This window comes from Zosterops lateralis, assembly GCF_965231275.1.
Source record: "Zosterops lateralis genome assembly, chromosome: 1".
Lineage (NCBI taxonomy): Eukaryota > Metazoa > Chordata > Aves > Passeriformes > Zosteropidae > Zosterops > Zosterops lateralis.
Window position 1 is genome coordinate 151,926,587 of NC_139762.1, and position 27,932 is coordinate 151,954,518.

A 27,932-nucleotide genomic window follows, 5' to 3' on the forward strand; every position below is an offset into this window, starting at 1 on the left:
TTCAAGTTGTGAGGTGATGATCCATCCCAAGGGTGTATCCTGTAGCTGCTCTGCAGCTGCTGCAAGTAAAACCCTGGGACAAAAAACCATGATGATATTCCCCTACATGAACACCCAGCTACCCAATGCCACAGATCATTTTACCTCCAGTCATTAGCGTAAAATCCCTGCCAAATAATGCTCTCATATCAATTAGGCTCTGCAGTGAAGTGCTATCAGGTTGAAATTGTTCAGAGTGACCTTGGCTTTCAAGTTCTTAGTTTACAAACCAAGGAGGAACCACCTTGAAAGGAGAGCTTGTTAATACAAAAAGACATTTATGTTGGGAAAACTAATAATTTGATTTTCATCTCCAGTATATCAGCTCCAATCAGTATCAATAATCAAACCTGGAGCCCTGAGCATGGGTACCTCTCTAACCCAGCCTTGGGCTCCAGGAAATGCAGCTGGGCTCACCTGCACATCCCCAGAAGTTGGGCTGTGGTAAGCCCTACGGAAGATCTCTGTCATGTTCCTGAGTACGTCCATGGTGGACAGCAGGTCCCCACTGTAGCTGGTCCCATCCTGAGAGATTTCCACAAGGTTCTGGAGCACGTCTGACAGCCCATCTCCCATCAGCCCACGCTGAGCTTTGGCAAGGTGTTCCCTGGTCTGAGGAATGGAAAAGAAATGCCAGAAACGCTTTTAGGGCCAGTCAAAAGTCGAGTTAATGAGCTCAGTGAAGGAATTTTCAGGGGAAGGTTTTTGACCTCCCCTGCAATTCAGAGTGCAAATCAGATGAATCTGACAATCTTTGCTGGCCTGAGAGCCTCTGATATTTTTAAAATTATAGAAAGAGTGATAGATTCTAAATTATCTTCTAAGTGGTTCTAAAATGACAGGAAACTGAAATTTTCTGTTTTGCCCACAAAGAAGAAATCGTCCTACTACAAAGTTTCTTCTGTTCATAGCCCAACAGACTATTTTTGTCCCCAAACCTTGTTTTCTAACAACCAATTTGGAATTTTTTAGGACAGCCTGTACCTTACTATGAAGAGGAGAGGTCAGTTCTGATAAAAGCTGCAGGAGACCAGCAGAAATTCTTCATAACAATGAATTTAACAAAAAATAAGATGCTTATTTAAAATTGATAGTCATGGTGATACTTATTGACAATGTGATGTGAAAGGCCTGGAAGAAGCCAGATTCTGCCAAGCTGGATATTAAAATATCCTGAAAAGAACCATCCCTTATCCATGGAGTGCTCGTGCATCACAAAGTAAGCAGAAAAAAAAACAGTCAAGGCAGAGCTGGAAACACCTTTTTTTTCCCCTTCTTTTTGTAACTCCAGCCATGTAACAATCACTGGGGAGGATCCCAAACCTGCTGAGCTGAGCAGTGGGGCTGCCTTACCATCATCTGTATGTTCCTGTAATCAATAGAAACACACTTGATGTATGTTGGGGGCTCCCAGTAAGCGATGCCTTCTTCATCTAAGATGCATCTCCGAAGGATCAGCCCTGGAAGAATGAAAGAGACAAATATGGGAATGAGGACAAGGTGAAAGGCCAAGCATTCATAGGCACTGGTCTTTTGTCATGAGCAGGAAGTCATGGGACAAGAGGACACAGCTTCAAGTTGTGCCAGGGAAGATTTGGGATGGATATTAAGTGAAAATTCTTCACTGAAAGGATGGTTCAAGCATCAGAACAAGCTCATGAGAGAAGTGGTGGAATCATCACCCATAGTGTTCAAAGCATGTGTAGATGTGGTTTCGGGGTAGGCCTGGAAGTGCTGGGTTAATGGTTGGACCTGAGGATCTTAGAGGTCTTTTCCAGCTTTCATGATTCTATGGAGATCACCCAGAACTGGCCAATGCACCAGTTCAGCCTCAGCTACCAGCACAAAGGGCATCAGAGGCACCTGCAAATGCCTGAACGACCCTGTAGGGGGCATTATCTTTATTTCCTTCTCCTGCCTTTTGTTATCGCAGAGCAGCAGAAGGAACCGGGCGGGAAAACAAAAATTAACAAATTGGACATGGCTGGTCAGGGTGAAGGGAAGGTTTCTTCTCCTGCCCTAGATGGCAGCATTTTTCCTGATCTGGGAAGCCCCACGAGCCTCCCCAGGTGGTTTGGTCTGATACTTGCAACTAAAGCAGGGCTTGTGCTGCCCACACAGCTTGGAGGGGAATAAACACCTGACAGCACCGGTTTTGCATCTGCTGAAACTCTCCGAAAGCTGCTTCCAGTCCTCCCCCAGGCCTCCCCTCAGCTCCAATCCACAGAGGGGTTTGCAGTGATAATCACATGCCTGGTGATGTGGAGGAGCAGGAATACCAGAGAAGAGGAAAGGGAGAGGGATCATGCTGTCCCAGCCATCATGATGCCATTTGGGAAGTCTCTGAGGATCAGGTTTGCTGGGTCTGCAATCCCATTGCTGCTGCCAAATGATTCAGTGACCTTTCTTTGGATAGAGCCCTTCAAGGACAACATTGGGGATGACACTGACTGTCCCAGGCTGAGTCAAAGAGAGCTGTCTGCATCCAGCACTCCCCTTCAAACGAAATAAAACCTGTACACGTTACTGACGCTGCTGCCACTATTTCTGTTCCTGCCTGGCAGTGAGGAACATCCAGCTGAGGACAAATCCCACCATCAGCATTGCTCCTGGAGCCTGCTCTGCACTGCCTTCCACTCCTTAGGGAACAGGTGGCCACAGCAGGTAACACCTCAATGCCCATATGCTTTTATTACTTTACACCAGAACGATCAGACCATCAACTTAAGTGCTCAAAGAAGTTTTTAGAGAGGCGCTGAGGTTTCTAAGTGTAAATGGACAACGGAATTCGGATTTCCTGCTCTCATCCAGCAGCTGCTTTTATAGGAACTGGAGAGAACCACAACACCCAAATCCAGAAGACTCTACAGCCCTACCTGCTCTGCAAAGCTTTTTGTAGATAATGGAGGGAACATATCCCAGTGTTCCTTAATTTCAAGCTTTTCACAGGACCAGGCAGTGGACAGATGGAAACCACCTCAGGTTATCCACTAACAACTAAGACATTTGTGCTTAACAGCAAAAACAGAAATCCAGACAGAGTTAATTTAGCCAGGGACAAAGAGAGGGAAGTCCATGTCTGTCCTGTCATCCCACAACCAGGTTCCTCATCTAGGACACAAAGAATCCCTTGATGAGGGACTGTGGCGATGTGTTTTCCTTTACGTGTATTTTTGTAAACCCTTTTGAATTGTTTGTTCCTATTTCTTCCCTCAGCTGGATGATTTTACCCAAAGCTTTCTTCTCTCTTGCTTGAAGGTCATTCACTCCCTAGGCCTGCATTTTACCCCATCTACATAAATGTCAATCCTCCCTCATCCCTGCCCTTTGTTCTAGAAAGTTCCCTGTCAGAACTTGTCCCAACCCCCTGGGAATTCCCCTATTCCAGGATAGCCCCATTGGCCCATGTGACCCTTTCCACTCCCATTGTCTTTCCTATTGTTTGTCATATTGTGAGCCCCTCCTTAATCTCCTCCCTATTGTATCCCTGATTGGTTGAAGAATTGTACTCTCCCCTTGTACCTGCCCTGTTTAAAAGACTGTCCCCAATGCCTTTTCAGTGCCTTTTTGTCCCTGACAATCTCAGGGAATAAACTCTTTTGAGAAACGCACAGAAGGTTCCTCCCTGTTCTCAGCCTTGATCCTAGAGGCTGTACCAGCAGCAGCAGCCCTGCTCTACCCTGCTCCTCAGGTCAAAGCCAGACCTCCACTCCTGGTGGAGACCAGGTGGTGAGGGCCGGTTTGGGGGATTTCTCTGGCAGCTGTGTCAAGGGATCATGTCCCCACGCTGCAGTCGCCCTTACCCGTGGCATTGCGGGGACACCGGACGGCTGCGGCATCCCCAGCTGGCGTCTCCTTCCAAACCACAGGGCCAAGGCTCTCCTCATCACAGATTTCGTGGGGCTCTGCCAGGAGAGAAAAAAATCCATTGGTAAAGCTTTCTCCTCCAGCAAGGACATGGAAAAGGGAAGTATGGGAGCATGGTCTGTGAGGCAGGAGGGCTGGAGCTGCACTCCCAGATCTGCTGGTGTTTAGTCCCTCCACAAAGTCACTTCATCTCTCCAGAATTTGCTCTGTCAGAAAACTGGGCATTCATCCATGCCGAAGATTAGCTCCCTAAAATCCATGGGAAAGTCCACTCACATCCTTGCCTTGCCTTGTGGCAGCTCTTCGCAAGAAAACTTCCGTTGCTCTCCTCTACTAAAGAGTTTTATCTCTTAATTTTTAATGGGCAGATCTTTTGTGGGTGAACTCCATGGCTCCAGACTCCACCTCTTCCATCCCTCAGGGTCACCACCTTCAGTGTTGGATGTATCTAAAATAAGGCTTGGCATGAATCAGTGGATTAAGAATGGAGGAAAGAACAAGTAAATTAAGTAAATGAAGACACAAGATGGACACATCCCCTGGGTGATCTTCTTTCTGCCTGCTTCCATCTTGTGGACAAAAGAGAGCAGGGCTGAGCCCCAACAACTTGGAACTGCATCAGCAGCTCATTTCCAAACCCTGCTGCAGAGCCCAGGAGCCTGCAGAAATGTGTTTTGAGACATCACAGAAAAAAATATTATTGAAAGGATGGTTTTGGAAGCTTCTGTCTTTGCATAGAGCTGAGTCGGCCCTGGAGTTGGTGGGATATGGGAGAAAAACATTCTCCACAGGAGATCTTTGTGCTGAGAAACTCATAATTTACAACATGTAAAGTAGAGGGAGCCCTGAGGATGGTGTTAAAGCTATTTGTCACTCCTGAGGGAGGGAAGGAGAAAAACACCTTGATTTAATAGTCTTTGATTACAGTTTTTATTAATTGTGCATGTAAAATTTTCAATAAAAAGGAAGCTGAGTTTGTGCCTGCAGCTGGTCAGGACATGTCCCACTGCTGCTCTGGGGCTACCCATGGGCCAACCTGCCTGTGGGGAGGGCTCAAACCTAAATTATGGGCATGGCAAGTCCTGATTCTTTGAATAACTCCTACAAGACCCAACAAGCTGCCAGCACATCACTGCTCCTGCAGACAGGCTCCAAGCCTGTGTGGCCCCAGCTGCAGTTCAAAGGCGGATCCCTCCCCAGTAGACACTGGGAATGAATAAGCTGAATTCCCTGTCTGGAAACAGATGCTCCTTCCCCTGGATTAAAGCTCCCTTGTGAGTAATTGTGATGGAACCCCCGGAGGGCAGCGGGACCCCAGCTGTGCTCTGCACATGAGCAGGGCTCATCCCTGAGCCAACAGCTCCTGGCTTCTGCAGATAAGGCAGAACAGGGCTGGAAAAGAAGCAGTTTCATCTCCAGCCTGCTGACACGGAGCTGTGGGGCAGGGAGATTGAATAACCCAGTTGTGACAGCACTTGGTCACCCACAGAGCCTGTCCCAGAGCAGGGAGCTTATTTCCAAACTCTTGTCCCTGTGATTGGGCCACAGTCACAGATTGTCCCATGGTTCACAGGAGGGTTCTGGGCTGTGGGAGCTTCCAGCACCCTCGGCTACAAAGCAGCAGAGCACAGGAAAAAGCAGAGAGGGAGAATGTTCACATCTATCCTCCCCTTTATCCCCCGCTGGCCTGTCAAGACTTCCTGGTTTTGTCACCTTTGCAGTGTCCCTGGGGACCACTGAGGGATGCTGTGGATCAGAGATGCTCTTTAAAAATACACTGATTAGAGCTGTCTTGCCAGTGAGCGCAGGAGCTATTCCCAGGCCAGGAGAGAATAATTTCATCCTTTCCTTTTTTCTTCTTTTTTTTCTTTTTGATGTTGCTTCACAACAAAATCCCTTTTACCAGAGTAACCTATTTGCACTGGGAGATTTTAATAACTAACCCAATTAAGTTCAATTCTTCTGCTCAAATCAAATCACGCCAGCATTTGATACTTTCTGGAGAACAAATTGAACGGGTTTATTTTTAGCCTCTGATGTTCCCCCACCTTTTCCTTCCCTTGCAAATTAACAACTGCAGCGAGACCCTTCTGGCTGTGAACCCTGGCAGGCTCCAGTGCCTGAGAGTTGCCTTTTCCTTTGGAGCACTGCACAGGCCTCAACCCCTGCAGAAAGAGAAGAAAAGATCGGGCTTGTTCTGCCAGGGCCCCAGCTGGCACACAATGAAGCTGAACTAAATCTGCCTCACTCTGTAGACACCACCAGACAACCCGGTGCTAAGATTTTCTGTGGCGAGCGAAGAGCTCTGTGGCAGAGTTAGAAGAGATTCTCACACGCCACTGCTAATTGAGAGGCGCAGCTTGTAAGGAGAGGTGATGCCTTTTATTAGAGCCTAGCTGGAAGAGTGACAAGGCTGTCACACAGCCTCTCTCTCTGTCATCTCTGAGCTGAACGTGCTGGAGCTTCCGTGCTGAAGTCCTTTGGCTTTCATCTCTTTGTCTTCAGCTCTTTGTGAGGGAGTCTGAGGGGTTGGCTTGGCCTCCACGTGGCAGATCTGCCCCCCAGCTCCTCCTGCATCCAAACTGCTGCCTCCTGTCCTTTAAGGAGATGTCCCTTTCCAGTAGGAATGCTGGGATACTGCCATGAGAATCTCCCTTGCCTCTCACTGTGCTGCTCTGACAATTAATTACCCTTTCAGTCAATGCTTGTGGCCTGTTACAATCAATGCAATCTGACTGCAAACATCACAAAGGCCATTGATCCCCCACCAGCAATTTCACCAGGCCCTTCATCTCGGGCTGAGGAGGAAAGCAGAAATGGTGGACAGGCTTTTCTTTTGGTTTCTGCATGGTCTCAGAGGCAGACAGAAACATTCCCACATGGAAGTGTTCACTCCAGCTTATTTTTCACATCCAAACCCAGGTTTTCATCTGCCCTACAGCTCACTCACCCTCCGTTCAGCTTCTGCACTCTGCAGGACGGTGAGATCTGGGTAAAGCTCTGACAGATGCAGACACATCTTTTTTTTTTGTTTTTAATTTCTAGTGGAAGTGCAGGCTTCCCAGAGGTGAAGAGTGGGAAGCCTCTGCATCACCCTCAGTACTCAACAACTTCATGAACCCAGGACTCTGATATCAGTTTTTGCTACCAAACAGTTCCTCTTTTCCTCTTATTACTCTACAGCAATGAAAAGATGAAACCAACCAAGGCAAGGCTGCCGGGATTGACCAAATATTCACTGAAACCAACAAGGCTGCATTGGAGTCTGTAACAATTAAACCAAGACCTTGCACCTGGGTCTTAGGTAGGATTTTACTAGATTACAACCCTTTGTAGCATTCAAATCTCTGACAAAGGACATGGAAGCCATTCCCAAAATCCAAAATTCCAAAACTCCGCCTCATTCAAAGGAAAGCATGAGGGGTCTGGGGTACATACCAGGACACTTCCTGTCATTGCACTGCTTGTACTCCTCCTTGGGACCCTGGCAAGTCTCTCCACCGAAGAAGGGGCCGTAGCAGACCCGGTCACGTCTCTGAGTGCCACCTCCACACGTGGCAGTGCAGCTGCCCCACACTCCCCAGGCCTGCCACTTCCCATCCACTGGAAATAAAAAAAAAAAGGAGGAGAAAGAGAAGAAACAGCCTGTTACATCCCAAACATCATCTGCAACAGAAGGAATCAAGATCCAAAAGGTGAGCAGAGGAACGTAGGGTGAGTAGGGCAGGGTTTGGTAGCAAGGGAGGTCTCCTGCTTTGGATCTTTGATCCTCAACAGACATAAACCAGAGTGTTCCCATTCCCGTGCCATCAGCCCTTCAATAGTCCAAAGGTGGTTTTGTGTTCCTCCTCAGCACCTCCATGCTCTGCAAATGCAGCACTGTCTCTTTCCTTGGGCTGAGATTTGAGGCTGTGCTCCTGAACACTCTTCCCATGGTCAGGAACTCAACCTGGCAGGCACATTGTCCCGGCTAGTTCCATATCTGGAGTTCACTGGGAATGTACAACACATGTGTGATAATAGACCTTCCTGGAGAAGGTCTGGCTCAGGGATTTAGAGAGACCAGCAGAGTCCTTGGACAAAAAAACATGAAGAGACATCAAATAAAGCTCCCTCCAGCTGTTTCCACTGATGCTTCATGTGCCTTGGAAAGAGAGGTTTGGGATGTTGTCTCATTCCATTGTGTCTTCTCCCAGCATCTTTCTAGATTCAGTGGAAATGTGACTTCTTTTACATTAACAATGACATTTATCAAAATTCTGCTTCTCTTACATTAACAGTGTGTGCTGGTTTTGCATTAATTGATGGCATTTATCAAAGCACCATAAAAATGTTAATTAGCCCTCACAACAAGCCTGCAAGGTAGGGAAATATTCTCCTCTGCTGTACCACAACAACTCAGTGACAGAACTAGAACAGGGCCTAAGTGTGCTCTTTACTATTTGGGCTTTAATTTTGAGTTATCACATTATCTTGGGTTTTATAATTCCTTTTGGGAGTGTGGGAGATCCATGTCTGCTCTGAGAAGTAAGAGAAGAATTACCAAAGAATAGGGACAGAACCAAATCCTGGTGCTTTATTGAGTGATATTTTGTGCAGTGGAACATGCATGAGTTGAGTTACTTTGACAGATAACTCTGAAGTCAGTTGGACAAGGTTGTCTTAAAAGGGGTTCTGAAGCCCCTTTTTGTCTTTGAAGGTTTCCCTAAGTTACAAAGAAGGAGTGAGATACCTAAACATCAAAACCTACTCGAGACCATGAAGAAAAAATCCAACATCTCTGTTAAATAATGCAGATAATGGTACTACCAGAGTGTAAAGGGATTCCCTGAAGAATTGGGTAGACCAGGATTAATTCCAGTGGGAATTATTATTATTATTATTATTATTATTATTATTATTGTTATTATTATTATTGTTGTTGTTGTTATTACTATTATTGCTGTCATTATTGTATTATTATTCACAGATGAGTCAAGTAAGTGACAAATCTTACACAGACGTGAACAAAGGCTTCATTGTGACAGACCTTCTCACTGATAAGGTTTAAAGCTGAGATACAATGGTGGATCCCCTGTTTGCTTGAAATACGACTGGTAACATTGAAATGGTGGGAGGAGAGGAACAAAACAGAGGAGGTAAGCTGAAGCTGAAATGGAGGCAAAGGAAGGGTTTCACTGATACTTTCTTCGGAGTTTTTTAAACTCATGCTGAAAAGCTGATATCTAAGGTTAGAAAGACAAATTCCCTGTGGGCAATGACTCACCTCTCTGAGGTCTCCTGAAACATTTGCCAGCGGTGGATTTTGGCTGGCATGGTCTGTTGGAATGATCCAAACCTCCTTGCACTGCAAAGGGTGCAAGCCTTCCCCAAAAGAAACATTTCACTGGGATTGCAGAGGAATGTGGGCCAAGAGAAGGAAGAAGTCATTGGTTACCTTTTGGAACCCTGGAAGCTGGGAGTTTTAGGCTTTCTGTGATAATAGGCACTGACGCTCAAGAGAACACTCCATTTGACCTTAGGCTGTGGAACAGGCTTCCAAAATTGAGTGATAGCACTGGGACTATGGGTTTGTAGTTGAATAAAGTGTGTAATATCACAGGGTGGAAAAACTTAGATTTTAAGGTTATAGTATATGGTAATATATATAAAGCAAGATGGAGGTTTTAGAGCATAGGCTAAGTTCTTCTTTCACCTTCTTCTTCATGGTGAAGATAGGTGGTGTATTGTAATTGGATAGAATAATCTGCATTGTGGACCAAGGGTGTTTGGTTATTGGGTTAAAAGTAAAAATAATTTAGGTGCCCTTTCCCAATTGGACAATTTGTGCTTAAAAGACCTTGTAAAGAGATAGAGACAGAGCCATTTTTCACCTTGTTAGCAAGAACTCACAACTTGCGAGACTGTAACACAGATAGGAATTAATAAACATCTGAGTCCGAACATGATGAAACGCGTCTCCCGAGCATTTAATCCCGGCTCTAACAGAAGACGAAAAAGAAGATAAAAACAAAAGAAGATAAAAACCCCAGAGTCACCCACCTGGGCACTGTCGCAGGAAGCAGTCCCGGGTCTCCACCCAGTGTCCCTGGCACTCGGCCCCACCGTAGGAGGGCCCATTGCACTCCCGCGTCCGCTGCTGGGTCCCGTTGGAGCAGGAGGCAGAGCATGAGCTCCAGCTCGACCACTCGTTCCAGTTCCCGTCCACTGAGTGGCCCAAAGAGAGAAAACGAGCGGAATGTGAAAATCTTTCCCTCTGGGAAGGAGCTGTGTGGCAAGAGCCTCTGGCCTTTGCCGACCAGAGACCGAGGTGGAGAGATCAAACCTGGGCCACAGAGCTTGAGAGAGGGCAGAGGTTATAAAAAAAATACTTTGGACAACTGTAGGAATGCATTTCCACACCCAAGCAAATGATTCTATTTAAGGAAAAAAGTTTCAATTTACCTTTGACCATATAAGAAATCCAAGCTAGAAAGTTCTGTGCCCTTCTCATCTGCATTGGCTCAGTGCACAAAGGCACTGGCTGGACTTTGGAAATGTTTTTCATAACCTGTAGCTTTTTCTATTTGCAGCAAGCCAAAACTGTTCCTCCTTGATCATCCTATACTTAAGAACAAGCTCAGAGGTGCTCTGGGCTTTTTGAGGTGTCTTAGCTTTAAGGTGTCTTAACAAGGTGTCAGAGGCACCTCTGACACCTGTATTCAGCTTTTTTGTTGTTGTTGTTTCTGTATTGTTTGTTATTTTATCTTTTATTAAAACCTTTGTTTTACAAAACACACTTGAAGAGCCATCTCACAAAATTATTTTAAACCATTTCTCTGCGGGGGCTGGCCCCTCAGAGGTGACCGACCTTCGTGGGGTATACCACATCTGACCCCACACAAGATTCCATCAGACAAACGTGGCAACGGGGATTTTTGGGACCCTCTCTGCAGCCTCCAACAGCCCCAAAGGATGCAAGTGGGGTAACATTTCAGTTTTTATATTCCACACTCTGCACAACCATAAAAATTGAAGTTATTGATATTGCACATTCTGACATGAAAGTCCAAACTAATAACACTGCCAATCAACACAGCATCACACCAGAGGGCGTGGCTCATGTTTTCACTGAAAGCCTTGAAGGCATCACTACATTACCATGACATTTCCCATTTGGGGCCATCAGCACTTTTTTAAGGGCGCACATTTTTCAGCAAAGCAGTGCTTGAATTTGTGGAGAGCGAGCTTTCTCAAGCATGCAAATGCTCTGTTTTTCATTAAAGCACACCCAAAAACTCAAATCACGGTGTTACTGACAGGAATCCACCATTCCTGCTGGCTGGGAAATGTGGGAGCAAAGGTGTGCTCCGACAGAAGGATGGGAACAGGGTGAGTGTGTGTGGTCAATGTACTTCTCTCACAGCTGAATTAACTCTGACAGGCTGGAAATATTTTACCCAGCAGTGTCTTTGATAATTAAATAGAGGAGGGAGGGACAAGGGAGGTTATGATAGGGATGGGGTTGGAGAGAAACAGGAATACATCTGATTATCATGGTATAGACTGGTGTGGTGGTTACACCCTAATTGGTCCCTGATCAACAGATCCATCACCCAGTCTGCTCTTCCTGGAGCATTTTTCTCATTAACAGTGGTCATCATGCTCTGTTTAGATCTAATTAGCTGCTAGATCTCAATCAGGAAAAAACAAGCTGAATCTCTGAAAAGTCTGAATTTTGGCTCAAATCACATTGCAGCTCTTCTTTTTTTTTTTTTTTTTTTTTTTTGGCTTTGCTTGTCTGTCCAAGAAAAATAAATTCCAACTGGTCCCCCATGGAATTTGCACGACATTGATTAGCCCTGTGTAATCCCCACTGCAATTGAGCAGATTTTTGTTTGCAAACTCAGTTAAAAAAGAAGTTAAAAGCATCCAAATGAGCAACTGTTAACTCAAAAGGCATCACACGGTGTGCAAAATCAGGCAGGCATAAAAGTGCCTCCAAAAGGTGCTTGTTTTTAACAATTCAAAAATTTATGTTTTTATTGTGCATAAATTCAAGGCTTCGTGCCAGTGCCTATCAAACCCAACAAGGGAAAATGTGAAACATAGTGTTTGACAGGTGATTAATGTTTGGAAAAGATCCAGAACTCAACAAAGTAGGTCCTACCAGGTATAAATTAGCGTGGCTTTTCTGACTGAAGGATGTGTTGCTAAGTTTTTCATGGACTGATCATAAAATCATGGAGTCACAGGATGGTTTGGGTTGGAAAGGTAAAGATGATTTAATTCTACTCCCCTGACATGGGCAGGGACAACTTCCACTATCCCAGGCTGCTCCAAGCCCCGTCCAACCTGGCCTTGAACACTTCCAGTGATGGGGCAGCCACAGCTTCTCTGGCCTCATCACTCTAATAAGGAAGAATTTCTTCCCCATAATGATGGTGCCTGTCTGTTGGAAAAGTGAGACTGCATTCACCACATAAAATATGACATTTACCAAAAGATTGCATTTATAAAAAAAAAAAAAAAAAGTTGAATTTTTCCAACACCCTCTCTGCTGCTGGTGATTGGCGGCTTTTCAGGAGTGCAAGTATTTGGAGATGGCAAAATAAAGGAGCCAGATCCATAATTTAGTTGCTCAGTGGGGGAACTACAGGTAATTTCCTTGTAGTTATTCACAGGCTGTAATTTCAGAAATATTTTTTTAAAAAGAAGAAATAAAGATTGGTGTGTTGTCCCTCCAGCCACCTTGGACTGATGCAAAGATTCTTCTTGGTCAGGATGCTGAGGGATTCCCATCAAAGGATCACCAGGGACTGTTTGGTGCCACAGTGACATCACAGTGGGAATCTATCAAAAATGCTCACTGTCTTGGTGAAGGCATTGTCCTCCTCCTTTTTCCCCTCTCCCAAGGACTTGGGGCTCAGCCTGTGGCATCCACAGCTCAAGAGGAACAAAGGCCCTGTTATCCTTGCAGCGGAGCATTTTTTATCAGCTTCAGCAATAAATCCTCAGAGAAGGGTGGTAATAAACACTGAGAGGGTCTGGGGTGTCAAACGCCCATTGTTGTGCTTCAGTGATTCCCCCAACGCTGCTCTAATTTGGCTCTGCCAAGATGCTGATTGCCTTTGTGGCACTAATTAGAGCTGAAGCCTCGCAGGTGGGCTGCTCCTCTCTTCCACCGCCATTTTCGGCTGCGTATTTATTTGTATTTAAATTAATTATGGATCAATGTTAACTCAGGGTATGCTTTATTGCCCAAGCAATGCCAGCTCTGACTTCTTAAATTTGTCTTTTTATATGACAGAGTCAATTTGGTATCTGGGAGGTTCTTATTTCCAAGTAGAGTCTTCTGGACAGCGGCCAAATATCCAAGGATAGTTACTTGGAGTGAAAACTTGATGGGAAATGGCAGGAGGCTTCTCACTGTTTTCACAAAGTTCTCATCCCTCCCACAATCCCTCTCCTCCTCCAGGGACATAATAATGTCTCATAATGATTCTCATTAAACTGGAAAAATGTCAGTTGACATTATCCAGGGATAGGGAGGGAGTTTTGGGGAGCTCGCTCGTGTACAGATCGTGTTCACCAGGATACCCGGAGTTAAATTAAGGGGGACTCTGTTCTAAACCCAGTGCCTGTCAGAAGGAAGAAGCCTCTGGAGCATAAGTGGATCTCCAGGTAGTAAAAGCCATTTCATCTTGAGGTTCTTTCTGATGTTTAAAAGCAAAACTCAAGGACATTTGGAAGTGAAGTTTAGGGGCAAGAAAAGGTAAAAAGATTAAATTTGGCATGGGAGGCCAACAGGAGTCTCAGTCCATCTCGCCACCCACAGCAGGATCAGCCATAGAGAAAACTCGGATTTATATTGAATTAATGCAGTGACAAGTAAAACTAATAATTCCAGCACAACAAACCCAGTCAGGCAAAATAACTTTAAACTGTTCAGTGGGGAGAACAGGTAAGAAGCTTTAGATGGTCTTGGAAATAGCAGTGGCAGCCAGATCCAACCTATGTAAGGTGTCCTCTGCAAGAGATCACACAGGGCAAACCTGAACCTGAGGCATCTCCGAGCTGAACAACCCCAAAAAGCAGTTTTGGGTTGTTTCTTCAACGAGTCCTTCCCTCAGGATCCTCCCTGGGGTCGTTCAGAATTTCACTGGAGTCAGCCACAGACCTTGATGAGCCACATGAGGGACACTGAGCTGGGGGACCTGCTGGAGGGGAGGTTTCAGATCTGTCACTGTCCCTACCTGGGCAGAGGGCGATGTTGCAGAACTTGGTTTGTTTCTCGGGGCCCTCGCAGGGGTTCCCCCCGAACTGGGGTGGTTTGCAGGTGCGGGTCCGGTCCCTGTAGCCTCTCCCACAGGTGGAAGAGCACAGGCTCCATGGAGACCACTCATCCCAGGTGCCATGCACTGCAAGGGAAGCAGAAAATGTGACTTTTTTTTGAGGTCTGAGGAAGTGAGGGAGCCCACAGGGCACAGCTTCTTCCCACCCGGAATGAGCAGTGTGTGGGAAGTTGGAGAACAGACCAGCCCAAGATATGCAAGAGGAACATCAAGTAATTTTTGTGCTTTGCTATCAACACCAAGTGTCTGCTGCTTTCCAGTCTTTGAAATAAACCACAGTGCACTATTAGCTGACCTTAATTTTTCAGATTTTTGAAACAACAGGGCATTTTTTAAAGCAAAAGATGGATTTAGCTAGAAAGGAATAAAACCCCACTACCCTTAGGGAAGCATTATCACTATAATTTTATCTCTTCTTGCCCTTTTTTCCTTCTCTCTCAACATTTTCTCATCAAATCCTCAAAGACTACAACATTTTAAGGCTTCAGAAAAGCTGTAGTCTGCCTGCTGATTATTATCATAGGTCAGTAACACCTCAGAGGCAAAGTTAGTGAGACTTGGAAGGGTAAAATGGAATGGGCAACATCCTCCAACAGTTCTCAAGACATCACTGGTAGCTCCTGGAATTAGACATCTAATCGATTTTAATCTAATCTAATTAGCCTTCTAATCTACATTAATCTAATCTTCTCCAATCTAATCTAATCTAATCTGGCCAAGTTATTTATGGAATTTTAGTCACTATAATCTCCAGAGGCCAAATGTTATAAGAATGCACTGATCTCTCTTAAGGGACTTCATCCCTTCCAGCTTTACCAGAGAAGCTAATGCCAAATCAATAATCCTTCAGAAAATGGAGAAACACAAAAAATCAGGGACTTTTCCCAGTCCTTCATCAGTTGTTAACAGTGACTGGTGCCCCAGTGTCAGGAAAGGGGGGTTCAAAACTAATTCTCACCAGGCATCTCGCATGATAAGAGAAAGCAGAGCAGGAAACACAGGAAAGAACATGGATGGTGATTTCACCATGGATGGTGGTTTCACCATCACAGAATTTCCCCTGAACAATGATGTTGCTGGTCAGGAGAAATGAATAACCTGCATATCTTAACAGCAAAGCTCTTCAAAATAAGCACAGAAACATAGAATGGTTTGGGTTGGAGGTGACCTCAAAAATTATCTCCTTCCAACCACCTGCCATGGGCAGGGACACCTTCCACTACCCCAGGTTGCTCCAAGCCCTGTCCAGGCTGGCCTTGGACATTTCCAGGGATGGAGCAACCACAGCTTCTCTGAGCAACCTGTGCCAGAGCCTCACCACCCTCACAGGAAAGGATTTTTTTCATAATACTCAATCTAAACATACTCTCTTTCAATTTGAAGCCATTTCCCCTTGTACTGTCATTCCATGCTCTTGTAAAAAGTCCCTCTCCATCTTTCTCCTAGGCTCCAGTCTCCTCAGAATGTATTTTTTCACCAAAAATTGTTCCTGACCTGGAAATGCCCCAAAGGGCACCTGCCTGCAGGTGTGAGTTCATGGACTTTAGGTAGCGTGGAATTGTCCACACCATGCAAAGCAGGTGCCCATCCTGTGGTGTTTGGTCTACCAAGGGTGTCTGTATGAGGCCTTAAGGCACAAAGAGAAGGAACAGGAAACAAAACTCATCTCCCTCCAAGGATTATAGACTCATAGAATGTAGGAATGCATTTCCCACACCCCCAGCAGGTGCTTCCAAATAGGGAAAGAGATTCAGTTTACCCTTAGACACTTTAGGAAGTTTAACTAGAAAATTCTGGTTTTTTTCCTCTTATGCAATTGGCTCAGCACCAACACAAGAGCATGGATTGGGCTCTGAGAGTGTAACTCAAAGCCTCTTGGTGATCTTACTGGCAGCAGGCCAGGTTGTCTCTCCTAAAACATTCAGTATTTAGGAAGGAGCACAAAGGAAGTAAAAGGCTTTTCGGAGTATTTCTAGCAGGGTGTCAGAGGTTTTCTTAGACACCTGTCCGTGGCTTTTCTTTTGTTTTCTGTAACATTTGTTATTTTGATATTTTTCATTTATTAAACCTTTTGCTTTACAAAACACCTCTGAGGAACAGTCTCGCTAATTAATTTTAGCCACTTCTCTGCAAAGGCTGGACCCTCAGAGGGGTCTGTACATTTACACGTGGTTCATTACACTCTGACCAGGTGCTAACCTGTATCAAGAGAATGGTTTGGAATGGGAGGGAACTGAAAGATCGTCTGGTTCCAACCCCTTTCCTCTATCCCAGGCTGCTCCAAACCCCATCCAACCTGTCCTCGGACACTTCCAGGGCTGGAGCAGCCACAGCTTTTCTGGGCAACCTGTGCCAGGACCTCCCAGAAATGTCCTAGTGGAGATAGCACAGGCAGCCAATGTCCCGGCCCTGGTGGGCAGCAGTACCTGGGCACACGGCAGAGTTGTTGCACTGCCTCTGCTCCCGGAGTGGGCCGCTGCACTGGGTGCTGTAGGAAGACGAAACGCAGAACCGGGTCCTGGTCTGCCAGCCCTCCCCGCAAGTGGTCGAGCACACGCTCCACGGGGACCACTCCTCTGCTGCAGGGTCACCTGTGGGGGGGTTGGAACACAAGGTAAGGATATGGCACCCTTGGATGTGCGGGGGAGAGATTTCCGAGTGATGCTTGGCCAGCTGTGAGGTCTGTGAGGCCGCAGTGTGTCCTGCAGGTGAGGTGACAAGATGGGTGGGAGGGTGTGAGGGCATTGGGGGAAAAATGTGAGAGTTGAGAATGGGCTAAAGGGTTTTTTTTGGGGGGGTATTGTGTAGAGCTGTAGTGCACACACACATACATGAAAAAAAAAAAAAAAAAGGAAAAAAGAAAAAGGATGCTATGGAAGCATCAGGTCATTGGGAAGGGCAAACTCCACCACTGAAAGTGGTGTAGCCACTCCAGAACCTTGTGAGCTGGGATAGGGACGCTCCATTTAGGGATTGTGCCAACAGTGATTAAACAGAGTAAATGTAGCCATAAAATGTTCACTTTTAAGGATTCAACTGTTTTTCCTGCTTTCTCACAGCCCCTGCCAGTGCAGATTGGCAGAGGAGGGGCTGACAAAGTAGAAGGTGATGGTGCCTAAGAAGGGACAACTGATGAAATCCCAGAAAGTTTTCTTGGCATCTCCTCTGCCTGTGGAGATCTGCTGTGAGCGTGTGACATGGAACAAGGCTGACTCTTCCAGGGCATCACACAGTCCCTACCAACTGCTTATCTGATGGGGCAGCATTGAAAATCCGACTAAAAATATCCCATTGATGGGAGTGAAAAGAGCTGAGATGTATTCCCTTTGTCACTAATATTCCTGCTGGAGCTTTTTCAGCAGCCACAACCTCCAAATAAGTCACCCTAAGTGTGAAATGAGCAGGGAAAGGACTGTTTTCCATTAGTTTTCATAGGCAGTATTCTACCCTTTGACAAAATGCTTTTCTTCCCCTCACAGAAATAAAAAGCTGGCTCTGTTCTATTTAACCAAGCCACGCATTGTTTGGGTTTTCAGATTTTTTCACGGATTGCAAATAATTACACGTAATAAACCTGGAATGTAACGTTTGTTATGTATAGAACACAGGCATATGGCAAAAATAAACACCAGCATAACAGGGCAACCCCTTCTCGTGACAAATTCTTCAGAACCTCAGACTGCCTCATGTCTCATCCCAAAAAGGATGCATTTGGCAGACTGTGGGTGAGAAGAAGGATCACAGCACTGGGTGGAAAAGGTAAATATGACTCCAAGGGTCATCCACCCTGGCACCCAGCACTTGGATGTGCTATCCCACACCACCTCCCCATTCCCAAAGAAAGCTGGGCAGAGGATGCTGTATTAAACTGTGGAGAAGGAAAGAGAGACTGAGCTGGAGACCTCAGTGAGGGTTATAAACCAGCTGCATGAAAATGCCAGAGCGGGAGCTGTGGTGGGGACTCTTAAGGTTGGAGACCACCAAGTTTCCCAATATTGCCTAAAACTGGGCATGTTTGGGTTTTTCCCTCTAGGTGGTATATTCTTTATTTACTTATTTATTTATTTTTATTTTTATATTTATTTACTACTGTTTTCCACATGCAATGAAGTTTCAAGTATTTGTGGCTCTCATCAATCTGCTCTTTGGGATTTTTGGTACTTACCTGTGTTGTTTGGTTTGTGTAATCTGCTTTGAATGTCTCCTGTCATTCCGGCAGCTGGGAATTTAAAATACACCCAACTGTTTGGAGCCTGTTGGATTAATATGTGTTGAGGGGGAAAAGTGTAGAGGAAGACCTGTCCTTGCTGTAAAATTGAGAGAATTTCACCCTTTCATTTATTCTCTGGACACAGAAGGAGGTGGAAGTGAGGATCAATATCTCCCTACCTCATCTGTACCATTGCAATGATTATCATGAGACACAACTGCTGTTGTTCATTAAGCCAAAGTTGCTCAAAACTGTTTTACTTTTGTGGGTTTTTTTTTTTTTTTTTTTCATTATTTTGCCCAGTTGGCCCCAGTTAGATGAAAGTTATGGACCACTGGTCTTTACCTGGGACGTGCAGGAGACATTGTGTGTTCTGAGGCTCTCGGGCTTCAGGAAAACATCAGTCTCATGTTCTGTTTCAGAAGTATCAGATCTCCTCCTAGAGAGGGATCTGCATTTCCATGGCAATTTTCCTGCCTTTCCAGCATGCAGCTCTGTCACACCCAGAGTGCTGCCATGCTAAAAGCTCACCTCCAGTAAATTACATTTATGGTACCATCACTTCATCATTTGCCATCCAGAGTGTCCCAGACTCCAGCAGATCCCTCTTTGGCCCACAAATCCCAACCACTGCTGCTCCCCTGCCTGCTTGGATGCTCTATGAACCAGTGGTGCCTTTGAATTCTCCACCCACCTTGAGCAACCTCCCCAGTTCTGCACCCAGCAGTGCCCAGTCCCTCAGGGACAGGCAGCTGGGGGATTTTGGTAGTTAAATATTCCAAGTTTAGGTCCCAAAATCTTTCTGAGGGGCCAGAGGTGGGACAGGGGAAGCCTGCAGAGACACAGGGGTCTCCTCCATCAGTATCTTGTGGCTTGGAGAGCCCACCACGCCACCAACCTCCCCCTCAAACCTGGCTGGGGCTTAGCAATCTCCATATTCAGACAAGACCCACTGTGTCACTGGATGGATGAATGAATGGCATCTCTGAACCAAATCCCACCTCTCCCGCCTCTTTCCTCTTTATTATTTCTGGCTTTTGCTCTTTCACAGCAGAAGTAGCTGTGCTTAGAGGTAAATCTCCTCAATTATGGTCCCTCACATTGCATGAATCCCTGGCTTTTAAACCCATAATACAGTTTATTTTCTAAGTGCTGGTGACTCCCTTGGGCTTGGTGTCATTCTGAACCAAGCAATTCATCTCAGTCCACTGGGACATTACATCCAGCCTAGTCTCAAACCTTGCACAAATTTAACTAATTTTCAAACCAAGAGAGACCCAGTTCTGTGACACTCTCAGGCATGAGACAAATTCACTCTCTACTTGAGAGAAACACAGTAGTGCCCATCATCAGAACTATGAGTGAGAAGAATTTCTGTGGGTCAAATAGCAGCAAATGTAAATTGCTGAGTGAAGTATATTGCAATTATTCATCCCAGAAGTGGATTCTGACTCTGGATTTCAATATAATGGCAAGATGTCTGCCATACTCGTTGGGTTTGAAAGCTGCCTAGTCCAGCTCAGTGCTGTTTTAAAATTCAACCTGCTGGAGATTATGGAATCATGGAATGGTTTGGGTTGTAAGGATCTTTAAAGATATCTTGTTTCAACCCTCTGCCATGGGCAGGGACACCACCCACTATCCCAGGTTTCTTCAAACCCCATCGAACCTGCCCTTGAACACTTCCAAGGATGAGGCATCCACAGCTTCTCTGGACTACCTCTGCCAGGTTGTCATAATGAGGGGTTTTGTTCTAATATAGATTTAAATCTACTTTCTCCTTCTGCTTAAATCCATTGCCCCTTGTCCTGTCACTCCATGCCCTTGTCCAAAGTCTCTCTCCAGTTCTCTTGGAGAATCATTAGGCACTGAAACAGTCTCTAAGTTCTCCCCAGAGCCTTTGCTTCTCCAGGCTGAACAGCTCAAAGTCTTTCAGCCTGTGTTCATAGCAGAGTGTCTCCAGCCAAATTTGTCTTTGTCCCCAGAGGAGAAGGGGCCAAGCCCTGCCCTGAATCATCCATCACCAATACCTGCAGCAGGCAGCTGTCTCAGCAAGATTGACTTCTTATTAGCCCTGTGATGCCCCAGAGTAGCTTGGGGATTAACAGGAGTGTCCCAAAGGATTTTTCAGGGCTCACCACCCCACTTGAAGTGGGAGGATGGCCCTTGCTGCTCCCACAGATCCTGGTGCAGCAGATGGAGCAGGTGCTGCAGAATGAGACACATTGGGTGTTAATCCATGGGGATGTGGCACTGCAATCCAGGATCATTCCAGCTCCTGGCTGCAGTGTCCCTATCAGTACCTGCAGCTGCTCCATGGCTCTTCTTTCCTCAGCACTGATGGAGCAGCACATCCCTGCCATCCCTCTGCCAGGAGCCCTTTCAGTTTTGGGGTCTGTCAGTGACATCTCCCCGTGTGCCTCTTCGTTCCCATCCTGCTGCTGGCAGAGTCCTTCTGGCAGCAGCCTGGGCTGAAGCAGGAGGGCCCATGCCAGGGACCTGCTGGGCTGGATCTGCCTCTCGTGCTGTTGCTGGGAGAGGCACGTGGGCAGGCAGCAGCACCCTGGCTGAAAGCACAGCCCTGCCACAGCCTGGGGGCCAATAGGACCTGGACACCAGGGCTGTGAAGGGCTGGCAGGGGAAAATGCTGCTCTTCAGCTGGGCAAGGCCGACCCCTCACCCACAGTCCTTATGGCTGGCATCAGCTGATTTCTGTATTTCATCTATTTCCAGATCTTGAGCTGATGTAAAATGTCTTATTCCCTACAATCTGTGCCCATAGGGAAGCTGTGGGCTTTGCTTCAGCATCCTCAGCTAAAAATTCTCACTAATCCTTTGCTGGACTGACTGCACCCTCTGTCTCTACATCTCCTCCATCCCTGAACAACCTTGATTTTCTTGGACAACCCGGGACAGCGACAGTGGTGTGGGAAGCTTGCAGCAGGACAATGCCCCTCTCCCAGGCCATGCTGCCCTCAGGGATGCCACAGCCCAAGCCAGCCATGCTACAGCAGTGGCGACGATGGCAGGGAAGTGACAGAGATGTCACTGAGCCCAGATCCAGCACCCAGCTGCATGCCAGGAAGAAATGCCAAACGATAAACCTGGTGGCTGAGTTACAGGCTGGAACAGGAGCTCTGGGAAAGCACCTGGGACCAGGCAGAGAAGGAACAGGGCCCTGCCTTGAAGTGCCTTTCTTTCCTCTGCATTTGGACAGAAATTAAGCTCAGCTTTTCCATGCTGTAGCAGTGCAGAAGTCCTCCCTCTCCTGCAGGTTTTACCAGACTCCAGGGATCCATCCTGCAGGCAGTGGAGCTGCTCTCACTGGAGGGAACAGAGTCTGTGCAGGGAATTGAGGCTGTCCCTTGCTTTGTGTTGAAAACCACAACCCCAACAAGTCACCCCCAGATACTCCACACCACACAGATTCCTGGTGCTGCACAGTGGCAAAGTCCTCCTGGGCTGGGTGGAGCACAGGTAAGCTACACCAGGAGATGACCCTCTCTCACTTCTCATCAAATCACCTCTTTGAAGCCTTTCTAGAGCACAAAATGCTGGCAAGGTCACTGGGCAGTGGTTTTAACCTGTGGCCAGGTTCAGCATACCGTGCTTTGCCTGAGACTCCTGATGTGTTGAGATCCTGCCACGACACACAGGCATGAAGGGAGAGCACAAAACCTTGCCAGACTGAATCACAGAATCACAGGACTGTTTGGGTTGGAAGGAACCTTAAAGATCATCTATTTCCTACCCCCCTGCCATGGGCAGGGACACCTCCCAGTAGATCGGGTTGCCCAAACCCCCAGCCAGCCTGGCCTTCAACACTTCCAGGGATGGGGCAGATCAGACCTGGCACAGATCTAGGTCCAATTCATCCCCATCTTCCCAGATCATGCTGTCTGATATTACTACACGTTATTCCCCTTCTGTGGCAGAAGAGTGGAAGGTCCTGCTACAGAACCTACCAGAGACAAGTCCTTGCACAGCACCAAAGACCCAGACACAGAGGAACCCAATCCTGCTCTGGCCCCACCAAGCCCTGCTCACCCTCTCTCACAGCCAATGGGAAGGCATGACATGGACATCAGCAAAGGGGCTGCACTGCAGCAAGGTCAGCTTTGGCTTCATGAACCACATGTGGCTGGATAATTCAGACAAAGCAGTGACTCAGAAGTAGGCAGGGTGATGGGAAAACGTTCTGTGGGATGGATGGTCTGGTCAGGGCTTTGTGTCTGTCCCTTTTTGCCTTCTCTGGCTGATGGTGATGACACAAAACCCTGTTGAGATGATGGGATGGGAACAAACGGGGCAATGACGATTTGTTCAGCGCGTGACAACACGGGGGGGAGCATCCCCCACACTGACCTGGGGGGAAGGAGATGGTTGGGGGGGGGGGGGTCATTGAAACAGTGCAAAGCGCCCAGCCCAGCTGGGCAGTGCAGTGACCAGAGCAGTGTCCCAGCTCCAGAGGCCGCTGTGGGAGGTCAGAGCTTACCTATTTGAGGTGCAGGGTACCCGTAGTGCTGCAGGTCGTCAGGGTCCTCTCGCTTTCTGTTATCTGTGGACCTCAGCGATTGGCTTCTGGAATTATAGCGTCCATTGGCTATGGCAAGGTAATGGGTCATGTAAATACACCTTGGTTCACTCTGCAAGATCTTTCACTACAAAGGTTACACGCGTTAACGACAGCGACCTGCGACGTTCCCCTGACGTGACCGCCTGCTTTTCCAACCCCAGCACCCCTGGCCGCCAGCTTTCCCCAGAGGTTTCAGCACCAACCAGCCTGAAAGGCTCGGGCTTGGCTGGTGGTTCAACCCCTTATTTTTGAGCGAGATTTGGGACCATGCAGAGTATGATCCCTTATGTCTGGTCTTTAATTAATTTCAGTGGTTTTCTAGGGTGTCTACACTCCTTGCTGTGCTTATGGAGGATTCATCCTTTTCAGATGTGCTGGCACTGAATCCCGCCATCCCTAGTGGTGATTTGAGATTTATGGTGGTAACTTGCAGGGTGTTTTTGGTGGGAAATCCTGCCTTGCAACCAGCATCTGCCTAGAAATGTCCTGTAGAGGAGCCAGGAAACACTGAGTGGAGCAGGCGGGTGAGGGCAGGTGGAAAGGAAAGGGATATCTCAATAGGAAGTCTCCTTCACAGACTTTACCCTGCCACCAGCAACAAGGAGAGGTGAAAGTCTGGCATCAGCAGAACCCCAACAGAACTGGGAACTTTTCCTTCTCAGAGAGAGGCAAGCTCCTGACCCTTGTGTCCTACTGAAAATCTCCCAGTGCAGCCCATGGTGTGAAGTTCAGAAGGTAAATAATGCATCCAGAGGAAACCAAAGGCATTTATCTGTTCCTTCTGAGCCCAGGCTCCACCAACTTTCCATTTCCATTGTGTGTGGATCAGCCCTGAATTGGCTGGAGGGGGAACTAAAATTTCTGCTGTCTGTATTACTGGACCTGCTGAAACCCTGACACATTCCCTCCCTGGCAAAGAGAGAAACAACTCAGCAATAACAACCAAATCCCATCCACCAGGAGTGCCTGCTGTAAATCAGGAGAGCTCAGCTGACTCCACCAAAGTCACATGGAATAGCAGAGAGCAGAGCTGAGCCTGAGTAATCTGTGATATGGCAGCCAATTTGTTTCCAAACAGCAAGTACCAGACAGAAGATCTTTTCCCCCAAGGAGGTAAAACAGCCAGACATCTTTTCAAGAAGTATGAACTGCCAAGGGTTGAAATGGTGACAAATTTGATCCCAGAACCCTGAGAAAATTAATAAAGGTTAATGAAGCTTCAGTGTGGTGGCAGGAGTCTTTATTGCCATCCAAAAAGGGAAAGCAGAGGAGGCAGAGGAATGATTCAGAGAGTCCTTACCAGGAGCCAAGCTTTAAATTCATCAGTTTGGATCATGGGAGAGTTTGTGAAATTGTATTATTTACCATCACTGTTGCCTGAAAGCAGAACTTGAGGAGTCTAGGAATTGTCACATGCACTCCTCCAAACCTTCCCAGCACCAGCTGGCTGCTGGCTGGAGGGGATGGGATGGGGCAGTCACCCACTTGCCATCCTCAAGGGAAAGACAGTCACAGACATCAGGACCACAAACATCCTGATATCTGCAAACACCTTATTTTTGTCTGGCTCCTTCCTGGAACAGAAAGGTCTCAGACCTGATCCTTTTTATTGCTAAAAATCATGGCACTTTCCTGTGGGAGATTCAGGTCAAAAAGGAAAAACTCTTAAGTAGTTTTCTAACACTATTTTTTTTTTTTTTTTGAGTTTGTTAGGAGACAACTTAAATTATTTCCATATTTGAGACTTCTCACATCCCCACTCATCCCTGGCCATACCCACACACTGCTCCAATTTAAGTCCTCCCCTTGAAATCCCACAAACCACAAGAACACACAAAATCTCCATCTGCAGCACACCCCAAGGGCTTCCCACAGACTTATTTAGGCTGGGAGGAGAAAGTGGGGCTGGGCATCAAGGAGTGGACATGGAACTTGGATGGCTTTGTCACTTGCCCAGAGCAAGGACGGTGACAGGGAAAACCTGGGATTGAATATGCCAGAAACAGTCAGTGCTCACCGATGGACAGAGAGCCAGGAGGCAGGACAGAGGGGAGGAAAGATAAAAAAGCAAAAGAGAAGTTTTAATTGCAAGTCTAACCTCCTCTCACCAATTATTTGGGCCCAGTGACTGAAGGACTGAATGATTTCCTTTGCTCCTCGACAGGTATGACAAGTCTGCAGTTATTTCTCATGCTAATTAAAGCAAATCAGGCCTGGAGGCTGAGTGACTCCTCCAGCTTCCCCCAAGCTTCCCCCCTGCCAGGGTTGTTCCACTCCTTTCCTCCCCTTTGGAAAAAGATGTGCAGAGAATCCAGCTTGTCTGCATTTAACACAGAGCACAGCTGAGATTTAACCTGGACAGTTTCCTTGGAGAGATGCACGAATCAATCCTGGCTCCAAACAAAGCAGGGAGGCACCAGGTCCCTCAGGAACATGAGGAAGTTGCTGCAAGTGCTCCTTTGCTGTGGGTACCTGAACTTTAGCGGGGGGAGGCCAAAAGCTAAAGGCAGTGAGGACCTGGTTGGATTTCAGCACCCTCTTTCCCACAGCAGGGTCAGTGGAGAGGAGTGATTCCAGCATTAAGGGAAGACCTAGACTCAATTCACATCCCAGCTGGATAAATGTAGTGAGAACGGCATGAAGAATCCAAGCACCCTTCAGATGCCAACAGGAGGAATAGAGGGATAATGCTCTTGGAACCAAACAGGGATGTTTCACTTCCAGGCAGAGACAAGTATATGAGATTTTGAAAAAAAAACACAGCTCAAGTGTGGATGTGGAGAATGATCAGTGCTGGCAGGAGTGGGAATAGGAAGCAGGTGACCAACACTTCTAATGAGAACATGCAATGTGTCAGACAGCACCTTGCAACACAACCAAGGGAAAAATAAAATAAAGGCAGAGTCTTTGAAGTGCTGTGGGCCAAGGTTTTAGCATCCAAACATGTCTCACCACAGCTACACACTCTGTACTCATCCCCCAAACAGGAGAAGCAAATCAAATAGCAGGATCATGAAAATTATTCTGGTAAGGTGGGATGGTGGGAATGAAGAGATGAACCAGAGCAAAAAGTAGAAAGGGATTATTAAAAAAATACCCCAAACATTCAAAGAATCTCAGTGCAGCAAAACTGAAAGGAAATGTGGTGGCTATGAAGTTTTGGGGGCATCTGTCAGCTGCTTAAAAGTAGAGAATTACTAACAGCCCCTAAATCCCAAAATCTCACTGGATGGAGAAGAGGGTAATTGTGGAGGTCACTGGATATATTAAAATTGCACCAGCTAAGGAAATGTCCCAAAGCATTTAAATTTGAACATCTGAAGTTTGTGAAAACATCACTGGGGGAGATGTGTGACTCTCAGACATGAAATGCCTGATTCTCCAGTAAAAAAGGGGACAGGGCAAATCTGCAGCAGCAGGTACCTATAGGAGCTCCTCCAGCTCACAGTGAGTACCAGCCTGGCCTGCAGGGAATGAAGATGCTCCCACACATGCCCAGGATACTTCAGCTCCGTGGTTGCAGCAAAAAAAATAAAAATTTAATGAGAATCAGGGGCAGCAGAGACTGAGGCTCAGCCTTGGGAATGTCATGTGGAACATGCATTCCTTCACACCACCAACAGCTGAAGGGATACATCCTGAACCTGCTGGAAGCTAAAAATCCAGCCTGGAATGACAGGACTGTGCCAGAGTCACCCTCCTGCACCTGACATCAGGATGTGGTCACCCCCTTTTCCCAGCCATGGGGAGCTGTGTCTTCCCAATCTGCATATTCAGAAATGTCAGGGATGGTTGTGCACAGCCTCTGCCAGATGGGATGGCAGGATTTCAGCTGGCTCCTCTGCCAGTTCTCCTTCCCCAGGAACAAACACAGGCTGCCCACATCTCTGATTGTTCTTACACCTCTCCAGTACTGCTGAATTCCAGTGCTGGGGTCAGGGCTGTGACACTCCCCCTCTGGTCTGGCTGTTGTCCATCCAGACTCCTTGTGAGGACCCTCTGCCTGCCAGGTTGTGAGCAAACCTGCCTTCAAGAACCTTGCAGCCAAAAAGAGCCACGGGAGCACATCCCTTTCCATCCACAGTGGGTGGAGCTGGGAAGCTCCTCTGCAAGCTCCCACCACACTTGGGTTGGCATTTTTTTTCCCTCTCTCTATAAAATAGCAGCTCCTGCCCAAATCCAATAGAGGTAGGAAATCTCCTCTGTCTGTGCTGGAGAGAGGGATATCACCAAGTCCTTTACCAAGGAAAAATCAGAATTACAACAAAAACTTTGTGTTTTCCTTCAGATTACAACTCTTGAGCTGCCATGAATAAAGGCTCTGCCTAAGCCAAGCTGTTATTACCAGACAAAGTTTTCTCCCAAAGTCTGGGATGAGCCTTCAACACAGTTTTCCCTCAGCATTTCACAGCTTTTGATTTTGCCCATGGAAAACTTACCTGGCTCACTTCCTGTTGGTCTTGGGTGTGTATCCCTGGGGAAATTTTGCCAGATCATCAAGCAAGAGACTCTACCACGTGAAACAGCAGAGATGGTGACCCAAACGAGTGGGAGAACACAAAAACCACATAAAAATGGTACCTGTGCACTGATTTCAACCTTTGTGGCCTCTCAGCTCTGGGGCCCAGGTATTTGCACACACATTTTGGTGACCAGGCTGGCACAAGTCACAGCTCTTGGAAAAACTGAGAGGTTTTTTTCCTGCCATTCCCTCTCCTGCAGGCTGAGACCTGCTGAAGGCAGGACCTGGGCAAGGCCCACCTGGGGGAGGAGCTGTGTGACAAGACAGCTCTGGAACAAATTTCCATGGACTGGCAAAATAAAACAACCAGCAAAACCCTCAAAGATCTTCCACAAAAGTTTCTCTCAGCAGCTCCAGGGAGCTGAGTGTCAGCACTGTGAGAAC

The 27,932-nt window shown here is 46.9% G+C and overlaps 1 protein-coding gene and 1 long non-coding RNA gene across 2 annotated transcripts in view; both read right to left on the bottom strand.

Annotated features, from left to right (window-relative positions):
- The window catches only part of LOC310910070, a 603,801-nt gene that overhangs the window by 413,536 nt on the left and 162,333 nt on the right, over positions 1–27,932 (bottom strand). The gene's annotated exons all lie outside the window — the stretch shown is intronic.
- The window catches only part of ADGRB1 (adhesion G protein-coupled receptor B1), a 204,776-nt gene that overhangs the window by 131,451 nt on the left and 45,393 nt on the right, over positions 1–27,932 (bottom strand). The window contains exons 3-10 of the mRNA XM_083864984.1: positions 22,946–23,053; positions 16,667–16,831; positions 14,133–14,306; positions 9,949–10,113; positions 7,345–7,509; positions 3,843–3,944; positions 1,393–1,499; positions 457–651 (exon numbers count right to left, since the gene is read on the bottom strand). Of these exons, the coding sequence (XP_083721110.1) occupies positions 457–651; positions 1,393–1,499; positions 3,843–3,944; positions 7,345–7,509; positions 9,949–10,113; positions 14,133–14,306; positions 16,667–16,831; positions 22,946–23,053 (1,181 nt within the window). The remainder of the gene's footprint in view (positions 1–456; positions 652–1,392; positions 1,500–3,842; positions 3,945–7,344; positions 7,510–9,948; positions 10,114–14,132; positions 14,307–16,666; positions 16,832–22,945; positions 23,054–27,932) is intronic.